The following is a 22,632-nucleotide window of genomic DNA, read 5'->3' as shown; positions in this document are numbered from 1 at the left end:
GATGTCTTGGTTCAGCCAGGGACTGGCTAATAGGAAAATCTAATTCAAACCTACCCTAGATTAAATTAGAAACTTACTCCAGGCCATAAAAAAAAACCTTTCAATTCACAGGGTGTGTTAGACAGTGGACATAATGTCCGGATGGGCAAAAGCTTTTCCCAGAAATGCAAAAATGACATCTTGAATTATTAAAGATAACATTCAATTGTAACAGCCAATAAAATAATTGTATATTCAAACCACAATTGTGCAACCATACAAAGCATTTTAATAAGCGTTTTTTTTAGAGAGTCACCAGTGGAGAAGGGCATTTACAGTATGAGCGCTTCTTAGGGTGTTAATTTGTTCATTACCTTCGATAGTTGTTACTGCTGCTAATACTGACTGCCCAGTACGGTTTTGTTTGTTTCAACCAAATGAATGTTGTTGCTCTATTCTCAGAGCAATGTGAAACCCATTACTTCGCATGCAGCAGAGGAAATTCCCAAGAAAGAGCTTAACTAAGCCCCTTTCATATGTATATGCATTACAACACGCAACGTATTGAGCTTAAAGTCACTAGCGCAAATATCTAAATTGTTTGGACCAAGACATTAAACAGATCTGTTTGGAATTGAACTCTGCTCCAGTGTTGATTTCCTCGATGGCGAAAAATGTTCGTTAACAACCTTTTTTCCCCAACATGCACACTTCAACCAGTTCACACACCACATCTTGAGAAGACGGTGTTAAACCGTCTCGGCCACCGTACGCTTGTTACTAAGCAACAAAGCACACGTGACAGGTGGAGGCTTTTGATAGAACTGCTCAGTGCAAGTGAAGGATGTGGTGGCACAGAGCAGGTGGAGGAACAAGAGGAGAGAAAGAGAAGACTGAGAATGGCTGGTTCATGATCCAGCCCATAAAATAATGTATTGCACTGAGTATAGGACGGTTAAGACGGTTAAGGGGTCTCTTTTGTTGGGACAAGCAATTTCACAGTGGAAACAAAAAGGACCATGAAGTTTCTGTTGATCATGTCAAAAGCCTTACGAGTAAACAAAGACAACAAGGTGTTGTGTTTACGTCTCATGTTCACATGAAGTCGGCGGAAAATGTGTTACATTATTACAAATAAATGCTTTGCTGATTATTAAAAGTAAAATCCTTTCATGTAATGATTTTTCACATGTCATTTATATTAGCTCACATAAACACCATTCTTTTGTTCCTGGCCCAATCCCTCAAATTTGAGAACCCTTTGTGGCCCTGCTATAGACCTATCCTAGGAGGGATATCTAATGGACAACCTAAGAACCGCAAGCTAGACTATTATGCACTTCTTGACACTACACAGGTGTCCTTGAGTCTGAGAAGGGAAGAAAAGGAGTTTAATATGGCTATTAAATGTGATTAAAACTAGACTAAAATGTAATTAGTTTTCATCGACTAAAACTAACATGCATTTTCGTCTAAAGAATAAATCAAGAATAGTTGCCAAAATTAACACTGCTCAGCTCCACTCAATATCAAGTCCTTGTAATGATGACTCTGCAGTTCTTTGATGTTATTGATCGGCTTTCCCAGGTGGACGTGCTAACTCCACCTGGGTATTTTCTTTTTCCCTGTCAACAACAAATTCCGTCTAAGCAGCGTTTGGTATGTTGTCCGTAACTAGTCCATACTGAATTCGAAGCGTGGCAGTTATGAGAAAGATGGAACCAATTTTTGAGTGGTTTCTTCAGTGACAAAATGCCGCTTTCTCCTTTTTACTTCTGCTTTGGTGACTTCGAGCATAGTCTGATTTCCCGAATGTAGACTGCTGATATACGTTGGGCATTGGCAGTGAATCTCACTCCGCATGCTCCTTGCCTTCCTCTATTTTAAACGCTAAAAATGTGTTAGACTGTGGATATAAAGCTTTCTTCACTGCCTGCGCGCATCCAGTTCAAAACATAGGTACTCGCGTACCGTGCTGTGAATGGATCTGGTCCAGTCTACACCCAAACAAAGCCAAACTTTTTATTTTACTTTGTGCCGGGAATTACAGTACCTGTCAAAAGTTTAGAAACATTTTCTTGTTCAATATTTGCAAGTGTTGAGGATTTTTAGTCAGACGCTGATGAAAGCTCCAGACTGATTGAAGGTCCAGAGCTACGCCCACACAACTCCATCTCCATTGTAAATGCCAAATTAACTTTTTCCCCTCACATCTCCCTCATTCGGATCTTATATCCTGCTACTAATGCCAAGGCCTTGAAAGCCCTGCTTGTTTATTTTCCCCTCACCCCCAGATACTACTTCACTGTTCTCCCCTTCAGTCCTTCCTGCTCTCTCCTCTGCCAGCTGTTTTTTGTCCTCTCCATTTGACCTGCATGTAAATGTGCCATCTGATTTTTGTCGGACAAATACCAGGTGAAAAGATAGAATGAGTACGATTGCCAATGAAAATAAGCAGATGTTGAAAGAAATTTTTTTATTGTAAAGAATCTGACTACAGTACTGCGTTGTTAAATTCAATTAATATGCAGATTGGACAAATTTGTTCCCACAGTGTTAGAGATTCTTCTTATGGGAGGTGATATGACGCAAACACACCGAGCTGGAGGAGATTTCTGAACCACAGGTTGGTACTTGGTGTAAGGACTCGCCCCTGATTAGAGGCTGGTTGTTCAAAGCACTCACAGCCTTCTGTGTGGGTGCTGAAGGCCAGAAATCTCCAGGTAAAAAGGTAATCAGAAATATTGAGGAAAAAAAACAGCCAATGCGATGGTGAAAGTCCCAGCGATTAGCACTTTAACCTCAGTGAGGAGTTTCTATGTGGAGCGCCGTTCGGGGAGAAGTCTTTAAGAACAGAGCGACCGGTGAGGAGCCTGAAGAGATGCCCTCTGTTCCTCTCAGGCAGCTGGGCTGGCTCAGAGCCTGGCCGAGTCCTCCCAAGTAATGCAAAGTGAAACGCACCGCATGGGTGACGCACAAACACAAACCAGTGATATGATTTGCAGACTCAAATGCACAGACCGGCAGTCACACAAAACAAAAAAACAGACATGTGTACAGAGATGACAAACACGAAGGAGTGACTCCCACTCAGACTGTGGTTTTAGACCAGTGGTTCTCAACTTGTCTGGCTCCGGGACCCACCTTTACCCCTTAATGACGAGCCGCGACCCAATTCGATCGGTCAACGGGGGGGGGGGGTGCTTCCGCGTTCTAATTGCCGCGCTGAAAACATGGACAGACGAGCCGGAAATTTTTTTTTTTTCCGTGGGTCGGGACCCACCAGTTGAGAAACACTGTTTTAGACCAAGAGCCTAGCATCATGCCCAGCAATTGTTTTTTGATGACCTACTGGTCAGTTACACCGGGTGAATCACTGAATTACATCTTATGACTCTGCAGGAAATCAGTTTGCGTGGTGTCAAAGGCTCGTGGTTACAAAAGCAGCTGGACCCTCACCGATTCTATAATGTAGAAAGTGAAACAAATTATGTCCTTTTATCCATTTATATTGCAGGGCCCTAGAGGCAGTTTTCCTAAAATCATGCAAATCTGTGAGTATTATTTTAAAACGGAAATGTGGGGGTAAATAAGGCTAATTTTAACATAACAAATCAGTAAAAGTGTCCTTAAAACAAAAAACCCTTATAAACAAGAAACAAATATTTATATTCTGCATGTAGTGGAAATCATTGCATATAACAATGGCCTTTCCCATTAAAATTGTTTCTTGTGTTTCAAGCCATTTGTTGATTGACAGGTCATCAACTAATACTTCAAACACACATAAAAGAGACAAGAGACCACCTGATGCTGAGAGGCCTTTATCCACCACCAGGGCTTTAATGTGACATTTATTAGTCACTGGCCCTTTCGTTTAACTCCAGCAAAGGCCAGGATTGTGTGCCCTCCCCCCCCCACATGTCTCAGCCCCTTTTCCCCGGAGCACCCTGGAGATATGACCTTGAGTACTAATCTGTTTACCAGGTGAGAAGGAAAATTGACAAAAGTAAGGCAATGCTGAGGGATTTCATGACATTTTGAAAGTGTTCTGATAGAGGCAATGTCTCCATCCACTGGTGGGGGTGGAGGATGAGAGGGTTGGGTTGGGTTGGGGGTTGGGGCGGCAGAACGTCCTCACCGTCTCCCTGCATCAACGTGCATTGAGAAATAGCTGAGAGCAGTAGAAGCCGCGCTTTCATCGCGGACCTGGACTGGAGCTGCTGAAGCCTGGAGGGTCAGTTGCGATTCAGTAGCAGCGGCGCTGATAGGAGACAGGAGTGGGGGGGAAGTGAGACCAAATATTTAAGAGGATAGATAGGAGAGAAGGGATTGCTCGCCGGATTGCAGCCGTTACTTATATACTACTTTATATATTTATTTATTCTCGAACAACAAAAAACAACCAGCAGGAAGACCTCCAGCGCTTTTATTCTCAATTCAAGTGAACATTGGTGAATGTTGCGGATGCGTCGCGGGCACCGGACCTACCCGCGGGTGTAGCCGTCTCCTTGCGCTGCTGTGCATGAGAGAGAGGTGGGGGGTGGTGGAGGATCAGCCGGAGTGGCCGACTAGTCAGAAGGATGCTGGAGGGCAATGCCTACAGAAAGAGAGGATGAGATTTGTCGAAAGGCGCTGGAGCTGCTCTCCGACCTGTGCTCCAAGGGGGAGGTGCAGGACGAGCACTGCCTGGATTACATCTACTACTTCAGGGACCTGGCCAGACCGCGCTACTCGGACTCAGGTCGGACTCCTTCCTTTTCTCCCTGACAGTTGAAAGTAGATTCGGAATGGGTTTTTTTTAGCAACCCGCGACCGTCCTCATTAAAAAGCATCTCAAATATGCGCTTTAATGTTAAATCGAGCTCATCGCGAGCTCCCCCGGTTTTGATCCAAATACATTTGAATACTTCTAGAGGAGCATTCGGCATACTTTTATCTCACGCAGCGCAGCTTCGCTTAAACTTTTCAGACTGTTTTTAAAGATCAAATTGAATCCTTTGTACGCCACTGTTTTGCTGTATTCCCAGTTCACCAAATGCGAGAAGAGTGCGAACTTGTTGCTTGCATCCATTAGCACCGAGCAGCAGAATGTTACAAAGCATCTCAGTGCCATATATCTAAGTGTGCGTGATTGTGTGTGTGCGCGTGTTCCGTTTGCAAATCCACCACAGCCTCCATCCATCCATCCATCCATCGCCTCTTCGCGCAGATCGTTTTGAGCTGAGTGTTTGTCTAGTTTCTCTGAGAAGAAACCAGGGGAGAAGGGGAAAGAATAGCCCCACCCGATATTCCCCCATAGCTGTCAGCACTCTAAAGATATGGCTCTTGGAAAGAAAACGGTTAAGACAGTTAATTGACCACCAAACGTGGGAATATGACAGGCACTAAACACATATCAGCAAATTGAGGCGATTCTACATCTCGACCCAGTATGTTCAGTGGAGTGTGCATGAATGTGTGTTATTTGCATGAGTGTGTGCACAGCAAAGCCTGCAGACTGTTTGCGTGCATGGTCTACAATGTACATACAGAAGGAACAATTATTTAATATCTTTTTATGTGTTTGTGTGCGAGCAGGAAGGTTTTTTTTCCATCTATGTTGCTGTTTTACCCCCTTAATAGCAGCTCGGGCTGGGCCGCAGATATTTAAACATGTTACAATCCATCATTAAACATGAATGATGTAGAGGAAGTTCAAGCTACCAGAGTGGTTCCCATGAGGAGCCATGACCCACTTCCTCTTGTATTAGTCTGCTCTAAATGCACACATACGCACGCACACACACACACACTGATCCACAACAAACAACTATCCCTCTTAGTCGGTTAGAAACGGTAGCTCTTCTGCAAAAGTTTCAAAAAAGTGCTCATTCAGACAAGTGGTTTCAGGCTCGCAATAAGAACTACGGGAGGAATCTAATTATCAATCTTTCACGGACAAACATAATGAGCCCGCATGAGACATTGTGTAATTTCTCATTCGCCATGAATATTCAAAACAGGTCTTGGTCAGCTAAAGGTTCCCAATACGAAATTCAGAGCCTGCAGAGCTAGCAGCTTGTGGCGCTGCGCTTACACTGTAATCCGGGCAATGTTGCAAACAAGAGAAATGAGTGTGCATGGACTTTATTTGTGGGTTTTCCATCTATATTCCTTCCTTTTTACATGATTGTTGGGAACTGTATTCATGTGTTAGGATAATGGTCCAAAATTCGCTTAAACGACTCGAGGGATCTTTGACCTTTTACATAACACTCAGGAAACAACAGGAGATCCGTCGGAATAGTGCTTGAGAGTCTGGCATGAACATGGAAGAACAATCTGGCAAAGTGTGTGTGAGGGATGAGACTAAATAAGGACTTGATTAGTGATCAGAGGCAGTTAGACTGACAAAGTGGGAGTGGCTGAATAATAGAGTGAGGAGGGTGTGGAGCTGAACTGTGAAAGGGCCGTTACATTGCATAGTTTCTGTGTCTTTCTTTCCCATGTGATTTGCTAAAATGATGCTCTTGATCTTAGGCTTTTTGTAATCGTCATGTTCCCCGAATAGGTTTTTTACTGCCAGTTGAAAGAATGACCAAACAAGAGTTTGCCAATCTTGTCTAAAGGTTCTGCCCTCGTTGTCCACATTTCTCTTCGCGGAGAAGGTCATGTAAAATAACTTCTGACTCAAGTGCTGCGGAGACTGTTCGGCCTCTCGTCGAGTCTCTCCCATCTGTTCAATCCCAAATTTACAATGCATGCAATTGATCGGTGTGTTGTTCCAGACTTGTGAACAAGTGCCGTCAAAGGCCAGAAAATGCGTGCAGGTTTAAAATTGAAGCTCTTCGTCAGATGTAATAAATCTCCATTATATGGTTGTAGGTCCATGTTCAACAGTGTCTAACACACCCCTACTACGTCAGCCTATTAGTTACACCTGCTTTATTTATTCTATTAAGAACAAAGAAACTATTGGTGATCATTCTTTAAACAAAAATCTTCCTTGAAAACTTAAAACGAATCACATTTCCTTGAATGAAGCTGCTGCATAGTAACGAAATCCTTTTACACAGTTGCCCTTGTTAGTAAGGGGTAAGCCAGTGATTATGTCCTCAACCCTATGCTTTAGTGCTGAGCTGTGAGAGAAACAATCATGAGAGCAACAGGGAGGGTTTTCTTCCGGGATATCTCTGCAATTGAAGGAAAGATGAAAGTACAAGCAGTCGTTCTGTCCCTGCGGCTATTTATAGACAGGTGTGTGTGCCTTTCCTAATCAAGTCCAATCAGTTTAACGAAGAAATAGAAACATCTCAAGGAGGATCAGAAGAAATGGACAGCATGTGAGTTAAGTATGAGTGTCACAGCAAAGGGTCTGAATACTTATGACCATGTGATATTTCAGTTTTTCTTTTTTAATAAATTTGCAAAAATGTCTACATTTGTTCTTTTCTGTCAAGATGGGGTGCCGAGTGTACATTAATTAGAATATCTGAATACTTTCCATAGCCCCCGGTGTGTGTGTATATATATATATATATGTCACTTGTCTCGTCTGCTCTAATGACAATAAAATCAATGCTCTTTACTTCATGTCGTCCGCCTGTCAATACAAGAGAACGCACAAGCTTGGGGAAAATTAAGAAAAGTGTGAGGCTGAGTCTGTTCCAGGACGCTGATTGGCGGTCATCCAGACGCACTTCCTGGAGGAGTCGGTAAAATTCAAGCTGTGTGCGACGACAGTTGATGTCATGAACCCAAACACCACAAAAAAATAGTGGTTCTTTATTTCCATGGTGGATTGTGGAAACGATAAGTTTGAAAAGTGAAAAAAATGGGACGCGAAAATTCGCTTCGCTTTTGGTGTGAACGCACCATTATTCACACAACAAATAATACTTGCGTGATTAAAGCGGGGAGAAAATTTGCTTCACGTTTGGTATGAACACCAAACTCGAAGCGAATTTTCAGAAAAGTAGCGACCAGAGCATCTCAACTCTTTTCGGCTTTCGCGACAGCGTCGAGCGAATTTCTCATTTATCGCTTCGCTCCTTTCGCACTGCCCGTTTAAAATATGCATTAAATATGTATGTTTTCATTTATGCTAAACATCTCTTGGTTTATGTCTGGAATGCATCGATATCATGCAAAAGCTTCTCCATTTGCACAAATGTCTTCCTTCGTGCTTTCACGCAAAAGCTTTGCCATTAGGTCTGTATATGTAAGGGATAAATGAAAAGGAGTAACTATCTGACCAAGAGGTACAGATGTGTACTGTACACTAGACTATTTTAATAAAATACATGCACATGCAGGTGCTGCTAGTTATCAGCTGCCAATCATAATCAAATGTAATCCTGTAAAAGTGCACTATTGCTAGCACTAGCATTGACCACTACATGTCTGCATATCTTGACATCCAGTCATTCAGGCTAAGTGTACTTTATTGTCTTAATCCAATTTGATCTGATCATGTCAGGGCCCCCATAGAAAATGCCGTCAGTCTTTATAATGTTATGCAAGTAGCATTTGAAGCTAAAACGTTTCACAGAATAAAAGTTGTGTTTACAGAAAAGAGTTGCGAGCGGATGAGAATAGGGATGGCTAAACGGTGCCTGAACAGATACAAACTGATTGACAATACATTTTAAAAAAATGTTTTATTGCGAAGGCAAACTGTAAAAACAATACTACAACGACATAACCTTGGCGGTGGGGGGGGGGGGGGGTTGTTGTGGACACATGCTCTATACCAGCTAGTGGGTGCATGCTCACCTGTGTCCGTCGGAGTGGGAGTGTAGTGCGCAGACTTTATTAAGGAGGGGAAACACTGACAAATATAAATAGATGGCATGCTAGATTCTGTAGCTACACAAGCGACAGGCTATCGTTAGCTGCTGCGAGGACAGAGTCATTAGAGTAGTATAAATCTGCGTTGAGTTTCAGTAGATACCCGTCGAATAGGAACCAATATGGCACTGGTTCTGTGAAATTATTGAAATATTTGTGTTGTGTGTTCAGGACGACACAGTGTTATGCCATGGGACAGTTCCTTTGGCAGAGAAGTATGATGTGCTAGCAAACGGGCTAACAAAGCGGCAGTCATCCTGACGCACTTCCTGTTGAAGTTGGTAAAATTCACTGAGTTGTATGCGCCTACGGATGCTAAGTACAGAAAAACGACTCAGTTTGGTGGTCCAACGTGATTAGGACTCTCACAACAAGTACAGAGTCGCTACGTCTTCCAAGATTGATATGGAGGAAAAACAGTGGCAAAAAGTTGAGCTGTTTCAGGGTGATAAACCATAATAATCTCCTCGTCGGGCAACGGAGAGGGGACATGGCGGGAAACATTTTCTGTGAGCCTTTCACTCTAGAATGAGATTTTGTCAAGCTTCAATACCTTTTAATGGCCACAATTGGGTATCATTTATATGCAAGCCCAATCCCAAATTTACATTTAACGCACCAATTTAGTTCTGTTTAACTAGTGTTTTTATTGATACCAATAGAACCCTTAACTTTTCAGGTATCGACCAGTGCATTAACAAATCAAAATTGATCAAATATATTAACAGGAAGTTAGTTAGCCCTAACAAGGTGTGATATTTAAATTTTGACTACTAATCCTTTGTAAAGGTGGGCAGGATTATTTTACATTCCCGACCAAATAGCGGGAAGAATGTGACCAAGAATATACATCTGGGGAGGGCCAGCAAGATCCACCAGTCAGAATGGCGACATTATATCATGGCCACTGCGTGTAAAAAGGGACCCCACACATGGCAACGGCTGCCTGCTTGTTACAGAAAGGAAAGATACAACACAGAACTACTTTCATTTCCTGGTCTACATGATGAGGGATTGATTAAATGGTTCAGTTTCATTAAACCCTTGATTGCATTTTAGAGAAACGGTTGCCAGGTAACATAACATTATTGGATATTTGGGTTAGAAATCTTTGAGCCTCTGGTGATTTTCTTGAAGCAACGCAATAAAGTTGATCGCTCCCGTCTCTCTTAGTCAGGAAATATTTATTACCAAAATGTTAGACATACAGGGAATTTGAATTAGCGGTTGGTGCATAACATCAGCAAGTAAGACAATGGACAACATAGTGCAAGTAAATGGCATTTACAATTTGACACGGTATAAAATAGAGGCTATGAGCTTTGGGGATATACATAAGGAATTTAAGTAAAAAATAAAGTGCACATGAGTATAAAAAAGTGACAAGTGAATGTGAAGGCAGTGACCGTTGGAGAGCGATGTCTGAGTCAGTCAGTGGGGGACCCGGGCTCTGTTGATGAAACCGACTGCTCTTGGTCCTGATGGACCTCAGCTTCCTGCCGGATGGAAGGGGCACAAACGTTTTTTGTCAGGGGTGAGAAGGGTCAGCTACAATCTTTTTAGCTCGCTTCAGGGTTGCAGAAGCTAACAAGTCCTGGAGAGACGGAAGATTGCAGCCGATCACCCTCTCTGCAGAGCGGTGACACACTGCAGCCTGCCCTTGTCCTTGGCTGTGGCTGCAGCGTACCACACGGTGATGGAGGAGCAGAGGATGGACTTGATGATGGCCTGTGGCATGGGGAAAATTTCCAAGGACGCCAAGTGAGACACAACCTCTAAGCGGTGTATGTTTTATGGGGGTGGGGGCAGAAGATCGTATGTTGCAATTAATCTGTTGCTGTTTCATGTAGTCGGGTGAACTATTACAGCGCCCAACATTATTTTACCTGGACTTACACACGTTTGTCATCTAACCAACACTTTAAGCGCCGACGCGCTCTTTCCCTCAGTAACACACACACACTCAGTCGTCTTAAACATCTCATTAATTTATGCAACCACCCTCCCAAAAGCACAACTACTACTTTTACACAACAGCTACTTTCTGAGCACCCATTTGATATTGGGAAGATGCAAATGTATTCACACACTCAATCAGAAGCCGTTTTTTACATCCATGTCTAGAGCCACTCACTGCGGACGTAATTCTCCTCATTCTTCCTCTCAGTACGGAGCTCTAGTTTTGGCGTTGGCCTGCAGTCTGATTTAATTTGGAGATTCTGCTATAAAGGCAGTTTAGTGCAATTATTTTTTACTAAATACTCCAAATTTCCACCCATCATTGCACTTAATGCTTTAGTTAGCTTACCAAGCTGTCAGCACAAACGTTCCGTTATTTCATTCAATGACGTTAATGACATTGATTTGATTGGTGTGATGCCAACGACTTTGTGGCTTCCCTTGACACTGTCCTGAGCAATCACAATAGCCTCACTTGATTGGTTAGGCATTCCCTTTTTTTAATCTAGGGAGGCCGACTGAGACACACTGCACGGACAAGGTTTTCAACGCTCATTCACCAGATAACATTTAGAGGGGGCGCTGTTTTACACATCATAAAACAACAAAGTCTTTGTCCCCACTCCTAGATGCCTGATCCTTCTGCAGTTGTAGTTTTTTTAGTTCCGCTGTAAACCAGGGTTTGTCGTTGTTATAACTCACCCTGGTGCATGATGGTACACAGCTGTCCTCACAAAAGATTTTTTCAGGGAAGACATTTCCAGGGAAGACGTTCACTGACTTGACAAAAAAAGACACACATGGCTTAAATACACTGAGAAGGTGCAGGTGATTGTTTCCACCTTTGTCAAATCAGGGACACGGAAGACAATCAAAATGGATGACAGGACAAGGCAGGAAGTGAAGATAACCCAGGGACACAAGAGGCAGGACTACTTTCTTTCAGGTGTTATTTTCTCCACGCGGCACTGTGAAAGTTACTTCCAGGAAATGATTTCCATGCTTCCGCTCAGAAACCGTGCCATGCCCTTTCACCTCACCTATTGTCTTATATTGACCCGCTGCTGACTTGGCTGTTGGTGATTATTGAGCTGCACTCAGTGCTGCGCTCCCTGGAGGATGGCCTATTGTACATCAAAAACTTTAAATGAGTTGGCTCCAGCCCGAGGCCCGCTCTCCAACTGAAGCAGGCTGTGGAACAATAAATTGGTCATAATCACAGGCCTCCATTACTGAATCTGCTCTTAACCCTTCTCCGTACCTTAAATATATATTATTTTTTTTGTTTAAACTATGCAAGTGATGGTTCGTTTTTAACCAACCTGCAATGTTTTTAGCAGTCTAACGTGACAAAGCTTAGAAATAAATGTTTTAACAAATGTAATGGCCATGCCAACAAGTGATTCCTGAGTTATTTCAATTTGGACCACAGTGATCTGCAGGTCCCCTTCCCACAGCAAGTCAATACACATCCTTTTAAGTGGAACTTTCACCTCTTAGTTTTACATTTCATCTCATTTAGCTGACGCTTTTATCCAAAGTGACTTACATTTCATTTTAACCCATGGTTTAAATTATCCTGGGGAGCAATTGGGGGGTGGGTGTCTTGCTCAGGGACACTCCCACATGGCACATGGAGCAGCCAGGATTCAACCGCCAACCTTGCGGTTCCCAGCGCATCACCCCTACTCCATACGCCACTGTTGCTTGTGGGCCATTAGCCAGTCATTTATAGTCCAAAAATGATATAGAAAGCGTGATTGTGTTAAATCACCAAAATTTCAGACTTACCAGCCTTTAGACTATATCACCTGTGATATTTACACAGGTACATTATCCAGTTGCGGGTCATTATCCATACAGGTGTGCAGGATAGTAAACAGGAATATATATCATTGTGAGTACGTAGTGTGCCTCTGATTTTTGTCTGCCCTCCTCAGGGACTTGACAGTGAGTGTGATGTGCCTGTAATGAACCTACCCTCAGAAACTTGGTGCCCACTTGGTCTATTTCCAATCAATACTACTAATGCTCGCAACCACAGAGAGAAAAATTAAACCAACAATAAAACGGTACTTCCCCCTTACTCCCTGAAGTCAGTGGCGTTCTTGGTTATCATTATGTATGGTTTTAAAAAAGAAGAAACAAACCCAAGCATAGAGTGGTTTTGTGTGCTAGTCTGTGTTTATACAACCCAGTTACCTAAACAGGTCGTGACTCAAAATCATTCAGCACAGGCTAGTTAGATTAGATCATGGCAGACGATCTAAACAAAATGAACAACTAAGCCCAGACTTTGGGAAAAGCATTGATCTGGATGCATTTATTAGGCCATACTACAACCAGCAATCTTGTTGTGCTTATATCAATTAAACAGTCTAAAAATGACTTGTGCAGGCTGTGCAGCTCAAATTAAAAATTAAAAAGTTTTGTGTTTAGAGCAAATTGCTTTTCCGCAAAGAAAGAGGGAGATGGTTCAAAGGTCTTTCTGGTGTTTAATAGAGTGTATTCCTTTAACTCAGTTGGCTTTTGGGCATCATATTTGCACACTTTGTTTTCTATGAGCAAAGCCATATCATATGTTTCATGGGATGTATTCTATTTTTAGATCTATATAGTGACCAGACAGAAGCCGCTCTATAATTGAGCTCCAGCAAAATGTATTTGACGGTGCCTTCTGATTTGACTGTGTGAGAAGAAAGGCAATCTGTCGGTATGGTGCTGAGGGTTAAACACTTTGAATATAGAATAAGATTGCACAGACGGATGCACGCACACTGAAAAGGTTAATGAATAAATCCTCATTCATGCTTGGGAACTCTCTTGGCCCCTGACAGAAGACAAATGTGATGGTGTGTCTGCATGTGTTAGTGTCAGTGCATGTCACACTAACCAACATTATTTTATGGAAAGGCGTATCATGCTTTTTAAGCGGTTTCCGTAGTCAGATGCCCTCTCGCAGTTTTAACTGTTTAGGTTAATGTTTGATTATTTCTAGGCATCAAAATTTTGGTTAAAAAAGTTTGGGGTTTCAATAAGGACGTTTGTACTTCCTGTATGCACAGGATGTCAATATGTCCACATAAATAAGTCTACGATTTTGGGCACAATGTCTAACATGTAAAAAACTCACTACAAGATCCAAAAGGAATTAAGAAAGGGCTGTGTTAGTGGCACCATGCTTGAATATCCCACATGGCAAATTGACCGTGCAGAACTGTTTAGTAGGGAGCATCTCTGCTTCTTTTCTGCTTTTTCTTCAGAATAGCCAAATAATCTTATAAGGTTTTTAAAAATAGGTAAAGTAAAGATCACCTTTTCTGAATTATGTTTAACTGACAGGGATGTTCTTTGTTCCAAAAGTACCCACTAATAAAATCAGGATGGGATTGTAGTGCCCTCTTGACCACTTACACTATGATGTAAGCCCCTTCTAATGGTTCAGAGAGTATTACACGCTTAATACTTGCATCTGATATGTCTTCATAGATGAACTCAAGTAACCCCACTACACTAATCAAAACCTCTCTAACCTTTTCTTTTTTTAAATTATAATTGCAGACTTCCTTTTGCTTATTGATTATTGAAGTTCCTAAATCCAATTAAGTGCTGCCAGCTGTACGGGGTTTAGACAACGGGCGCCTTGATTGCATCCTGCAAAACGACTTGAAAAGAGAGACCTCATGTGGCTTTAGAAAAGGTTCCCACAATTGGAAATAAATGAACCAATGGGCTTTTTTACGTATTCTAAAAGCCAGACTTATCAAATAAGCAACAGTGTTGTTAACCTATCTATTTTTGGCCTCAAATATTTTGCAAGGAAGGTGGATTGAATTAAGAGTGGTTGCCTTGCCCATTTAATTGGAATTTTATAGCTAAAGTTTTTAATCTTTAAAAATGTTTGTGTATTTTCTGTAATTCTCCTTACATCCCGAAAGGATTAAACAAAAAAAAGACAAATCTGGTGTTTCATTCCCTACCTTTGTGCAACTGTGCACTTGTTGCGGGTATTAGGAGTGTCCAACGAGCTAGTAGCTGAACGCCTGTGAATGATAGCATTTGCTGTGTTTGTTCTTCACTTTTGTGAGGAACATTTTAGCAGGGGAGCCTGTAGGGACTGGCTGTAGCTGTCCCCGACATAGATTGTAGATGAGAAGTGGACATCGTCCTCGTGACGTCGCCCTGTGGTTTTGAACCCATAGTGTGGCAGTCTTGAATCTTCAATTATCGCCGTGGCCAGCTCTAGTACAGGGGGCAACCCATTAGTGAGCCTGTCCTGAAGCATACTCTGCTTTATGGTCTATATTACTCTAAATGGACCTACTCATGTTTCCTTTGGGAATTAATCAAGTGAAAGATAGTCTTCTCAAACACTTCCATAAAATCTGACTGGCTAGTAGAGAGAATGTAAGTTTAAAGACACTTCTGCATTGGCTTCAGAAACCGTGGTTGCCGTCTGTGCCAGCTTGTTATGGTTAGCAAGAGGGTCTATTGTTCTATTGAAAATGTGCAAATGTGTAAATTCTATCAAAAATGAATAAGTGATGTGGTGTACAATTATGTCAACTTCTCAGGGAGATATATGTATGAATATACCTGAGCATTCACACCAACCCAGATTTCATTCATTGCTCTTAATGAGCCACTTCCCAGATGAAGAAAATGTCTTGTAGTTCTAGTTCAAGCTTTTTCATTGAGGTTTTACTTTTGGAAACATTGAGAGAGAGAGACAACTAACGTGTTATCATCATAAAGTGTGGAACGAGTGTTTCTTTAGACACCTGAGAGGGTACTTCAACACTGAATAACAGAGCAACGTTGTTGCTGCACTGCCAGCTGCTCCCTAATCAGAGATGTTACTGCAGGTTGCTTGTTTTCAGCTCATGGATGCTGTGCCATGACATCACTGTGGCCCAAGGCACAACATGAATGCAAACAGCAATTCAATGGACATAAAAGTCCCCGAGCCCCCACTGAGTACATTCTCATTCTGCTTTTTAACTAGTGAAAGACAAAAACACCACAAGAAGGCCGCTGTCCGTGTCCGATTTTACAACAAAATGTTGACTAAAGTGCTTGTTCAAAAGCTAAACCATTAGGTTTTTACAATCCATGGTTTTGTAATGTTGTTGTTTGTTTGTTTCAATATACAACTTTGATCACCAACCAGGAGAAAATATGCGTTTTAATCTCTCACTTAGTTAAGCTTATAGGAATGCTTAATGGATCCATAAACGGACCGGTTGTTAAGAAAAAGATGCTAGAAGGAAGACACAGTTTCACAAGTTTAAATATGGATGCATATTTTAAAATACGTTTCTTGGTGTTTTTTGCATTCATTAACATATCTCAAACTATGCCTGAACACGCTCTACTGTCCCATTAACAGATGCTTTCAGCTCTTTCAGTAGGGAAGTTGATTAGACAGAATAGATTTGTCGACCAATTTTAAAATGAAATCGAATAATCGTTAAAGCACGGTGTATTTTTCATAATGTGAAGCTAAGAATATCGCAAAAATTGAATGTAACAGGAAGACTGCAAGCCATTGTACCAAAAAAAGAACACTGATGGGTAAAAAACCTTCTGAGTTTCTCTCTGTGTTGAGCCTGATTCAGAAGGACTAGCAGCAAAGAAAAAGACAGTCAAAGAAGAAAGTGGTGGTGTAGAAAGATACAGAGAGCACAGTTATTTCTTTCTCTATGTAACTTTCTCTCGGGATTGAGTATGAGGATGTCAACTTACAACACAGCTCGCTACATAGACAAAGTAGTGACACAAAGTGGCAGGAAGCATAGAGATTTACTCTGAGGAAAGGCAAAGCAATTTTATTTCTATAGCAAGTTTAAAAAAGTGCTTCACATAAAGTAAGGGGATTTAAAAACAGTTAAAAAGACAAATAAAAACATAACAAATGGAATACAATTTGCAGTGTAGTTTAACAGTACCAAACTTTCAAATTTCAAAATGGTAAATTAAAGGCAGCAGCAAACAGAAAAGAAAAATTCTTTATCTGGATTTAACAAAGCTGAGGTAACTAGCAGAAGTAGTTACGAAATACTGTTTTATTTAAGCCACTAGAACCAACATAAGTAAAAGAGAAAATCAGTGGCTTCTTAACACCTCAATGTTGGAGACCCAGAAGACAGTATTCCCGGACCCACTAGAAGGACAGGAGGCACGGCAGAACCTCAACTATGACTGTCCAACCTTGTTGCAGTAAAATGAGTTTTCCAAAGGGACTCCAGTGCTCGAACACTTTTGTACACAGGGGACAGCTAAAACCAACATTAAGAAAGTTTGTGTTGATAGCTTTAAATGTTAAATCACTGTGAAATACTTTTTTCTAGAATAAATGACAACAGCCGAATATTACCACAATGTATCATTGAATAAATTACCTGAAACAGGTTTTGTGGCCCTTTTCCCGTTTAACATATTATCACGTGTAAAATATAGTGAAATACCTAAGGGCAATCTATCGAGTGTGTCTCAAGTAAGTTTTAGAATAGAAAGCATGTAATAAAGAAGACCGTGTGAGACATGACTACTTTTGGTGTTTAATGGTTTGGATCTGAGCATGTGCAGTTTATGTTGTGTATAACATACTGGGTCTCATGAATGAAATCCTCAAAATGTTATAGTCTTTCCATCTCGTTTAATGTTTTGAATAAACACAATCTGTCCCCCCTGGGGAGCCAGGGTTGTCTGTGCCAGCGTTTTTCCCTGGCAAATCAGTGCTTGCTGTTCATTGAGCCCCCCTTCCTCTCTCTTCCATCTCTAGATGTATCGGTGAGCCTGTTGTCCCTGCTGGTGACCACCTGTGGTCTTGCTCTCTTTAGTGTCTCTCTCTTTGTCTCATGGAAGTTATGCTGGGTGCCACTGAGTGGCCGCTTCCTACCAGATCTCCTCAAGGGGGCGCACTTCCTAGGAGGAGACCAACAGCCTGTCCTCACAGAGGTAAGGAGGGTGATGTTCACATCCAAAAATGAAAGTATTGATATGTCGAGCAACATTTACTTTGTCATATGACTCATTAGTATTTTCTGTGTGATATAAAATATGCCCAGTCTCCATCTACGTAGCCACCAATATGTTTCTGAAAGCAATTATTAAGCTCTGCATCCTTTTAGTCCTGACTTACATGTGACAAATCCAAAAACAGAAAAAGTTGGTGCACCACAGCAGACAGCTAACAGCTAGTGGCCTAAGACAGCACCCACCAAATTTAGGCTGTATTATATCTCAAATGAGCTGCTTAGAAAGATTTTGTTGTACAAGGCCGTAGTCGTGTTGACAGCTGTAGAGTTTTGAATTTCAATCTGCTGGGGATGTTTGGATATTGACTGGATTTTGAAGCAACCCCAAGTGGCCATATTGTGAAGATGCATTGTCATGGATCTCCATGTTAGCTTAATTATTCAGCACTAGAGGTTCTGACTTGATTTATGTTACAGCCCTTACATTATTTCTCTCCAAATTGAGAGACATCCCAAACATCCCAACCATACAATTATTTCAAGACAGCTTACTCCTGATCGTCCATCTAGTGAATTCATAAAGAAAGTCAGCAAAAGACAGCTTGCTGAAATAAAAAAAACAGAGTCATTAGGCATTGGCTTACTAGTCAACAAGGACCAACACAGGGAAGCTGTTCCTGTTGTTATTATTAGGCTAAGCTATTAATACCACTTCTCTTTAAGAAGAAGAGACTTTAAGCCACTATCCACTCTTTTAATAAATGATCTCATTAGGTATAATATTTGTCTTATGAATAGGGGACGTTGCATTTCTTTGAACATTCGCCATATTCAACTTTACATTTGGCCATTACGACAATTTAAGCCATTACCACAGTTCCAACAGTGAACTCCAATTGTGGAAGTCAATAGCCCGATGGCTTAATAAACTGAACTACACAAGCTGCTCTCCGTCGTACAGGTGGATGTGGACGAACGGGAGTACAGCGAGGATGGCTGTGTAAAGGAGCCTTCAGGACCCCTCATAGCTGTGGCTGTTCCAGAGTCGGGCCTAAAGATAAGCCACACGTCGCCTGACATCCCACTGGAGACCCAGACCAAGGTGGAGAAAAACCAGGTCCACACTCTGGCCAGGGACAGGGTCCAGAGACAGATTACTGAGCCTACCTCGTCTGTACGGTAAGTACGTATGGAACCCCAAGGCTACTGTCCAACCTTTTGCGTTCGAGGATGAAACAGAGTCATAGACAACTGCACCTATGGGTTCAGAGCTACCTCATCACAAATTTGAGAGCATGAAATAGATCAGGCTCAAGGGAAAAGTGACTTTAGTTGTGGCCTCACAGCAACACAGACTCAACGACGAAGAGACGACCAGAATCGTTGTTCAATCTTTACACTTTGTTTCAGGCACAACTCCATCCGACGTCAAATGAACTTGTCCAATCCGGACTTCAACCCTGCTCAGTTCCAACGGCAAGACTCACTCTCTGGTTTGGGCCGAATCAAACCAGAGCTCTACAAGCAGCGATCTGTGGATGCAGAAGATGGCCGTCGCCCCGACGGCTGCGGGCGTCTCCTCTTTGTATTGAAGTTTGACTTTGACCTAGAACAGTTGATTGTGAAGATCCACAAGGCGCAGGACCTTCCCGCCAAGGACTTCACAGGAACCTCCGATCCTTACGTCAAGATCTACCTTCTGCCCGACCGCAAAACCAAGCACCAGACCAAGGTGCACCGCAAGACACTCAATCCGGTGTTTGATGAGGTGTTTCTCTTTCCTGTGGCGTACGCCGAGCTGTCGAGCCGCAAGCTGCACTTCAGCGTCTATGACTTCGACAGGTTCTCTCGCCATGACTTGATTGGCCAAGTGGTGGTGGACAACTTCCTGGATCTTGCCGACTTTCCACGGGAGACTAAACTGTGCCGGGATGTACAATACGTGACCTCGGTGAGAAAGCAACTTTTAACCATTTCTTAAATTTCCACTACGTTGTGTCTCCCTCCTCCTCTGCATCACTGATGCTACATATCTTTGTAAAGCTTTACATTTGTTACCGTCAATACCACAGCGGGTTGATAACAGGGAACGACTGACTACAATGTAGCAACATGTTTACCGTTAGATGCACGTTTACGCCTCTTATGGTATGCATGCCAGCATAAATCCCATAGAGTTTCTTGAGTTTTGCCAGAATCTGCTCACCAATCAAAGAGGGCAAAAACATGTAACAACAGGTGGGGGAGAGATATATATCAATGGACTTGAGTCACATTTCCCCTTCAAGTGGAACTAATCTGTAGTTTCAGGAGGCGGAAACATAGAAATGTACTTAGGCACAGTTAATGTTTAATGAAAGCACACTAGGGGATAGTGACCTAGATCTACGCTGACTGGGGTTGGTTTGACAGAGATACAGTGACAGTCTATATTACATTATTCACTTAAATCAAGAGCGTTGGTACACTGAGTAACACAGTAAGGAGGTTAGAGCCTCCTGCAAGGGAATTCCATATGGTTTGCCAGTGTTATAGAAACAATGTGGCAGTCTGGTCTGTCTCAGTTTGAGATGGACACTCTTGTTCTCCGGTCCATGGAGAAACAGTGTTAGAAGACCGTAACTTTGCTCATGATTCCATATTACATAAACAGTTTATAGTAGGTAAATCTACTCCTGCCAAATTTGGCACTAGAAATCGGCAAAGGATTTCAGGAAGCAAACCCTGCTATCCAGAGAGTGAACAGTGTTTTTTTGGGAAACACTTTGAACCTTAGAACAACAAGACAGCTGATTATTAAGTTCAAAGCTGCAGAAAATGATTGTTAGCTGGGTCAGCACTACACCAGTTCTGACCTGTTAGTGCAGCACTAACTACAGTAATGTCGACCCTTGTGGCATAACGCTCCAAACACACACACACACAATTATTGGTGCCAAAAATTGTTTTAACACCTTGCAGCTAAATAGGGTCAGTATAAATGGGTCCAGAAGCTCCTCTGAGGCATCTGACTTGTGAACTATAACTGTCATGTCTCCTGTGTCCAAATCTGAGTCGTCCACCTTTCTAAATACAATCCCTTATCATCCGTTTATGCACACAGACTGCAGTCAGCAAAGCAAGGAACCAACTTTTCCGACTATATGCGTACATATATAGACAGATATATGGGTTTACTTTGAGCAACTTTGGCATACCTTTTCCTTCTAATAAAGAGAATAATATATGCTGTATTTCAAGATATATTTTTATATTGGGGAATATGGAGCATTTAATCTTTTTAAATATTTAAAGAAAATCATATAAAATTTAAAATGATTTATGGCTCATTCAGGTGCATGCAGGTCCCTTTACCTGGCTACTTAATTACATAGCTGCACAAGCCCAGAGTGTCTGACCTAATTTACAAACAAACCTAAACTAAACACCAATCATAGACACACATTTTGTACTTAACAGGAAAGTAATTAAACAATCAAAATAACTAGCAAAACAAAACACTTCTCTTAATCTAAATAAAGCAACAATCTGGAATTATCAAATGAATACTACATAGTAGTGAATACCAAATACCAAATTAATAGTTCCTCAGTTACTTTTGGCTTTCAAATCATGTTTTACTCTCCTTACAGCAATCTGCTGTTTCTGTCTCGTGTCATGATCTCACATTCTGTAAAACCAGCATAAGAATAGTGTGAAAAGCAGAAACGGCAGTTTTTAACTGTACATTAATTATGTCATTTCAATTAATCACTCTACACAGTTTCTTCTCAACGCCATCAAGCGTGCTGGTGATTTTCACACTGCTCCATGGAAACTTGTGATTCACGATCGCTTTGCTGATCACACACACATGCACGTGATTCATCAAGTACAACCTTCTTTTACTGTAAATATATACAATAGTTTGACTTAAGGGATGTGATGATATAATGATCATACATAGATACATACAAGGGCGTAGGGCGTTCCGCTCCACACGCCGGATTTGGTCGGCGAGTGTCCGCTGTGCATTCAGCACCGAGCAGGATGAACGGGGAGTATAGGGGTTTACAGTTAATGATAAAAGATTCCACATCAGGAGAACAGTGTTGTTGGATCACTGTTACGTTGTTACACCAGCTGGTTTTGGAGTAGAAGCAGATTCCTCCACACTTCATCTTGCCAGAGAGCTCTGTGTCACGGTCCGCTCTGAGCAGCTTGAAGCCCGCTAGCTGGAGCACGGAGTCCGGTATCGATCCACAGAGCCAGGTCTCCGTGAAGCAAAAAACTGAGGATTTAGAAAAGTCTCTGTATCTCCTTACCAGCAGCTGAAGTTGGTCCAGTTGGTCTCCGTTAGAGAGAATGATGCTCGGCAGCGGTGTGCAAGAATTAACGAGCCAAGAGACAGATCCATTGACAGGGTTAATAAAAGGAGAAGATATTTTCTGCTGTATATTCGAGAGGAGAGATTGGTGCATTCTCAATATTGGTGTGTTTTCTTTAAAAAAAAAACACCTAGGAAGGCCTGTTTTGCTTTGCTGAAATCAAAAGTCACAAATTCTGTGAACCTTTAACAGAACCGCAGGCAATGCACAACAGAAAGAAGTTGTAAAGGTTGTCAAATGTAAATACTTGCATTTGGTACCCCCATTTTGTCCATTATTGTTAGCACTTAAAATGATTCATAGAGTGATCCGTTTTCGCTCTCAAATTATTGTAAAATGTTATGAAATTAATTAAACTAATGATTTAAGGCATTATAACCGCCAACTGTATTCGAATGTTGATCACTTTATTAGCCATGGTTGTGCTGTTTTTGATAGATCTAAGACTTTTTCTAAATCCCACATACAATCAGACTGCACCTTTACACATCCACATATATGCAATAGACCAAATG

General features: G+C 41.8%; 1 protein-coding gene across 1 annotated transcript in view; it reads left to right on the top strand.

Annotated features, from left to right (window-relative positions):
• Positions 1-4,262: 4,262 nt before the first annotated feature.
• syt9b (synaptotagmin IXb) overlaps positions 4,263-22,632 on the top strand; it is a 38,176-nt gene continuing 19,806 nt past the window's right edge. Inside the window, exons 1-4 of the mRNA XM_037452171.2 lie at positions 4,263-4,723; positions 17,555-17,730; positions 18,712-18,929; positions 19,161-19,701. Coding sequence (XP_037308068.1) covers positions 4,576-4,723; positions 17,555-17,730; positions 18,712-18,929; positions 19,161-19,701 — 1,083 coding nt within the window. The 5' untranslated portion in view covers positions 4,263-4,575. The remainder of the gene's footprint in view (positions 4,724-17,554; positions 17,731-18,711; positions 18,930-19,160; positions 19,702-22,632) is intronic.

The sequence above is a fragment of the Pungitius pungitius genome, chromosome 6, assembly GCF_949316345.1.
Source record: "Pungitius pungitius chromosome 6, fPunPun2.1, whole genome shotgun sequence".
Lineage (NCBI taxonomy): Eukaryota > Metazoa > Chordata > Actinopteri > Perciformes > Gasterosteidae > Pungitius > Pungitius pungitius.
The sequence above is the reverse complement of the archived record's forward strand: the minus strand, read 5'-3'. Positions and strand labels throughout refer to the sequence as shown.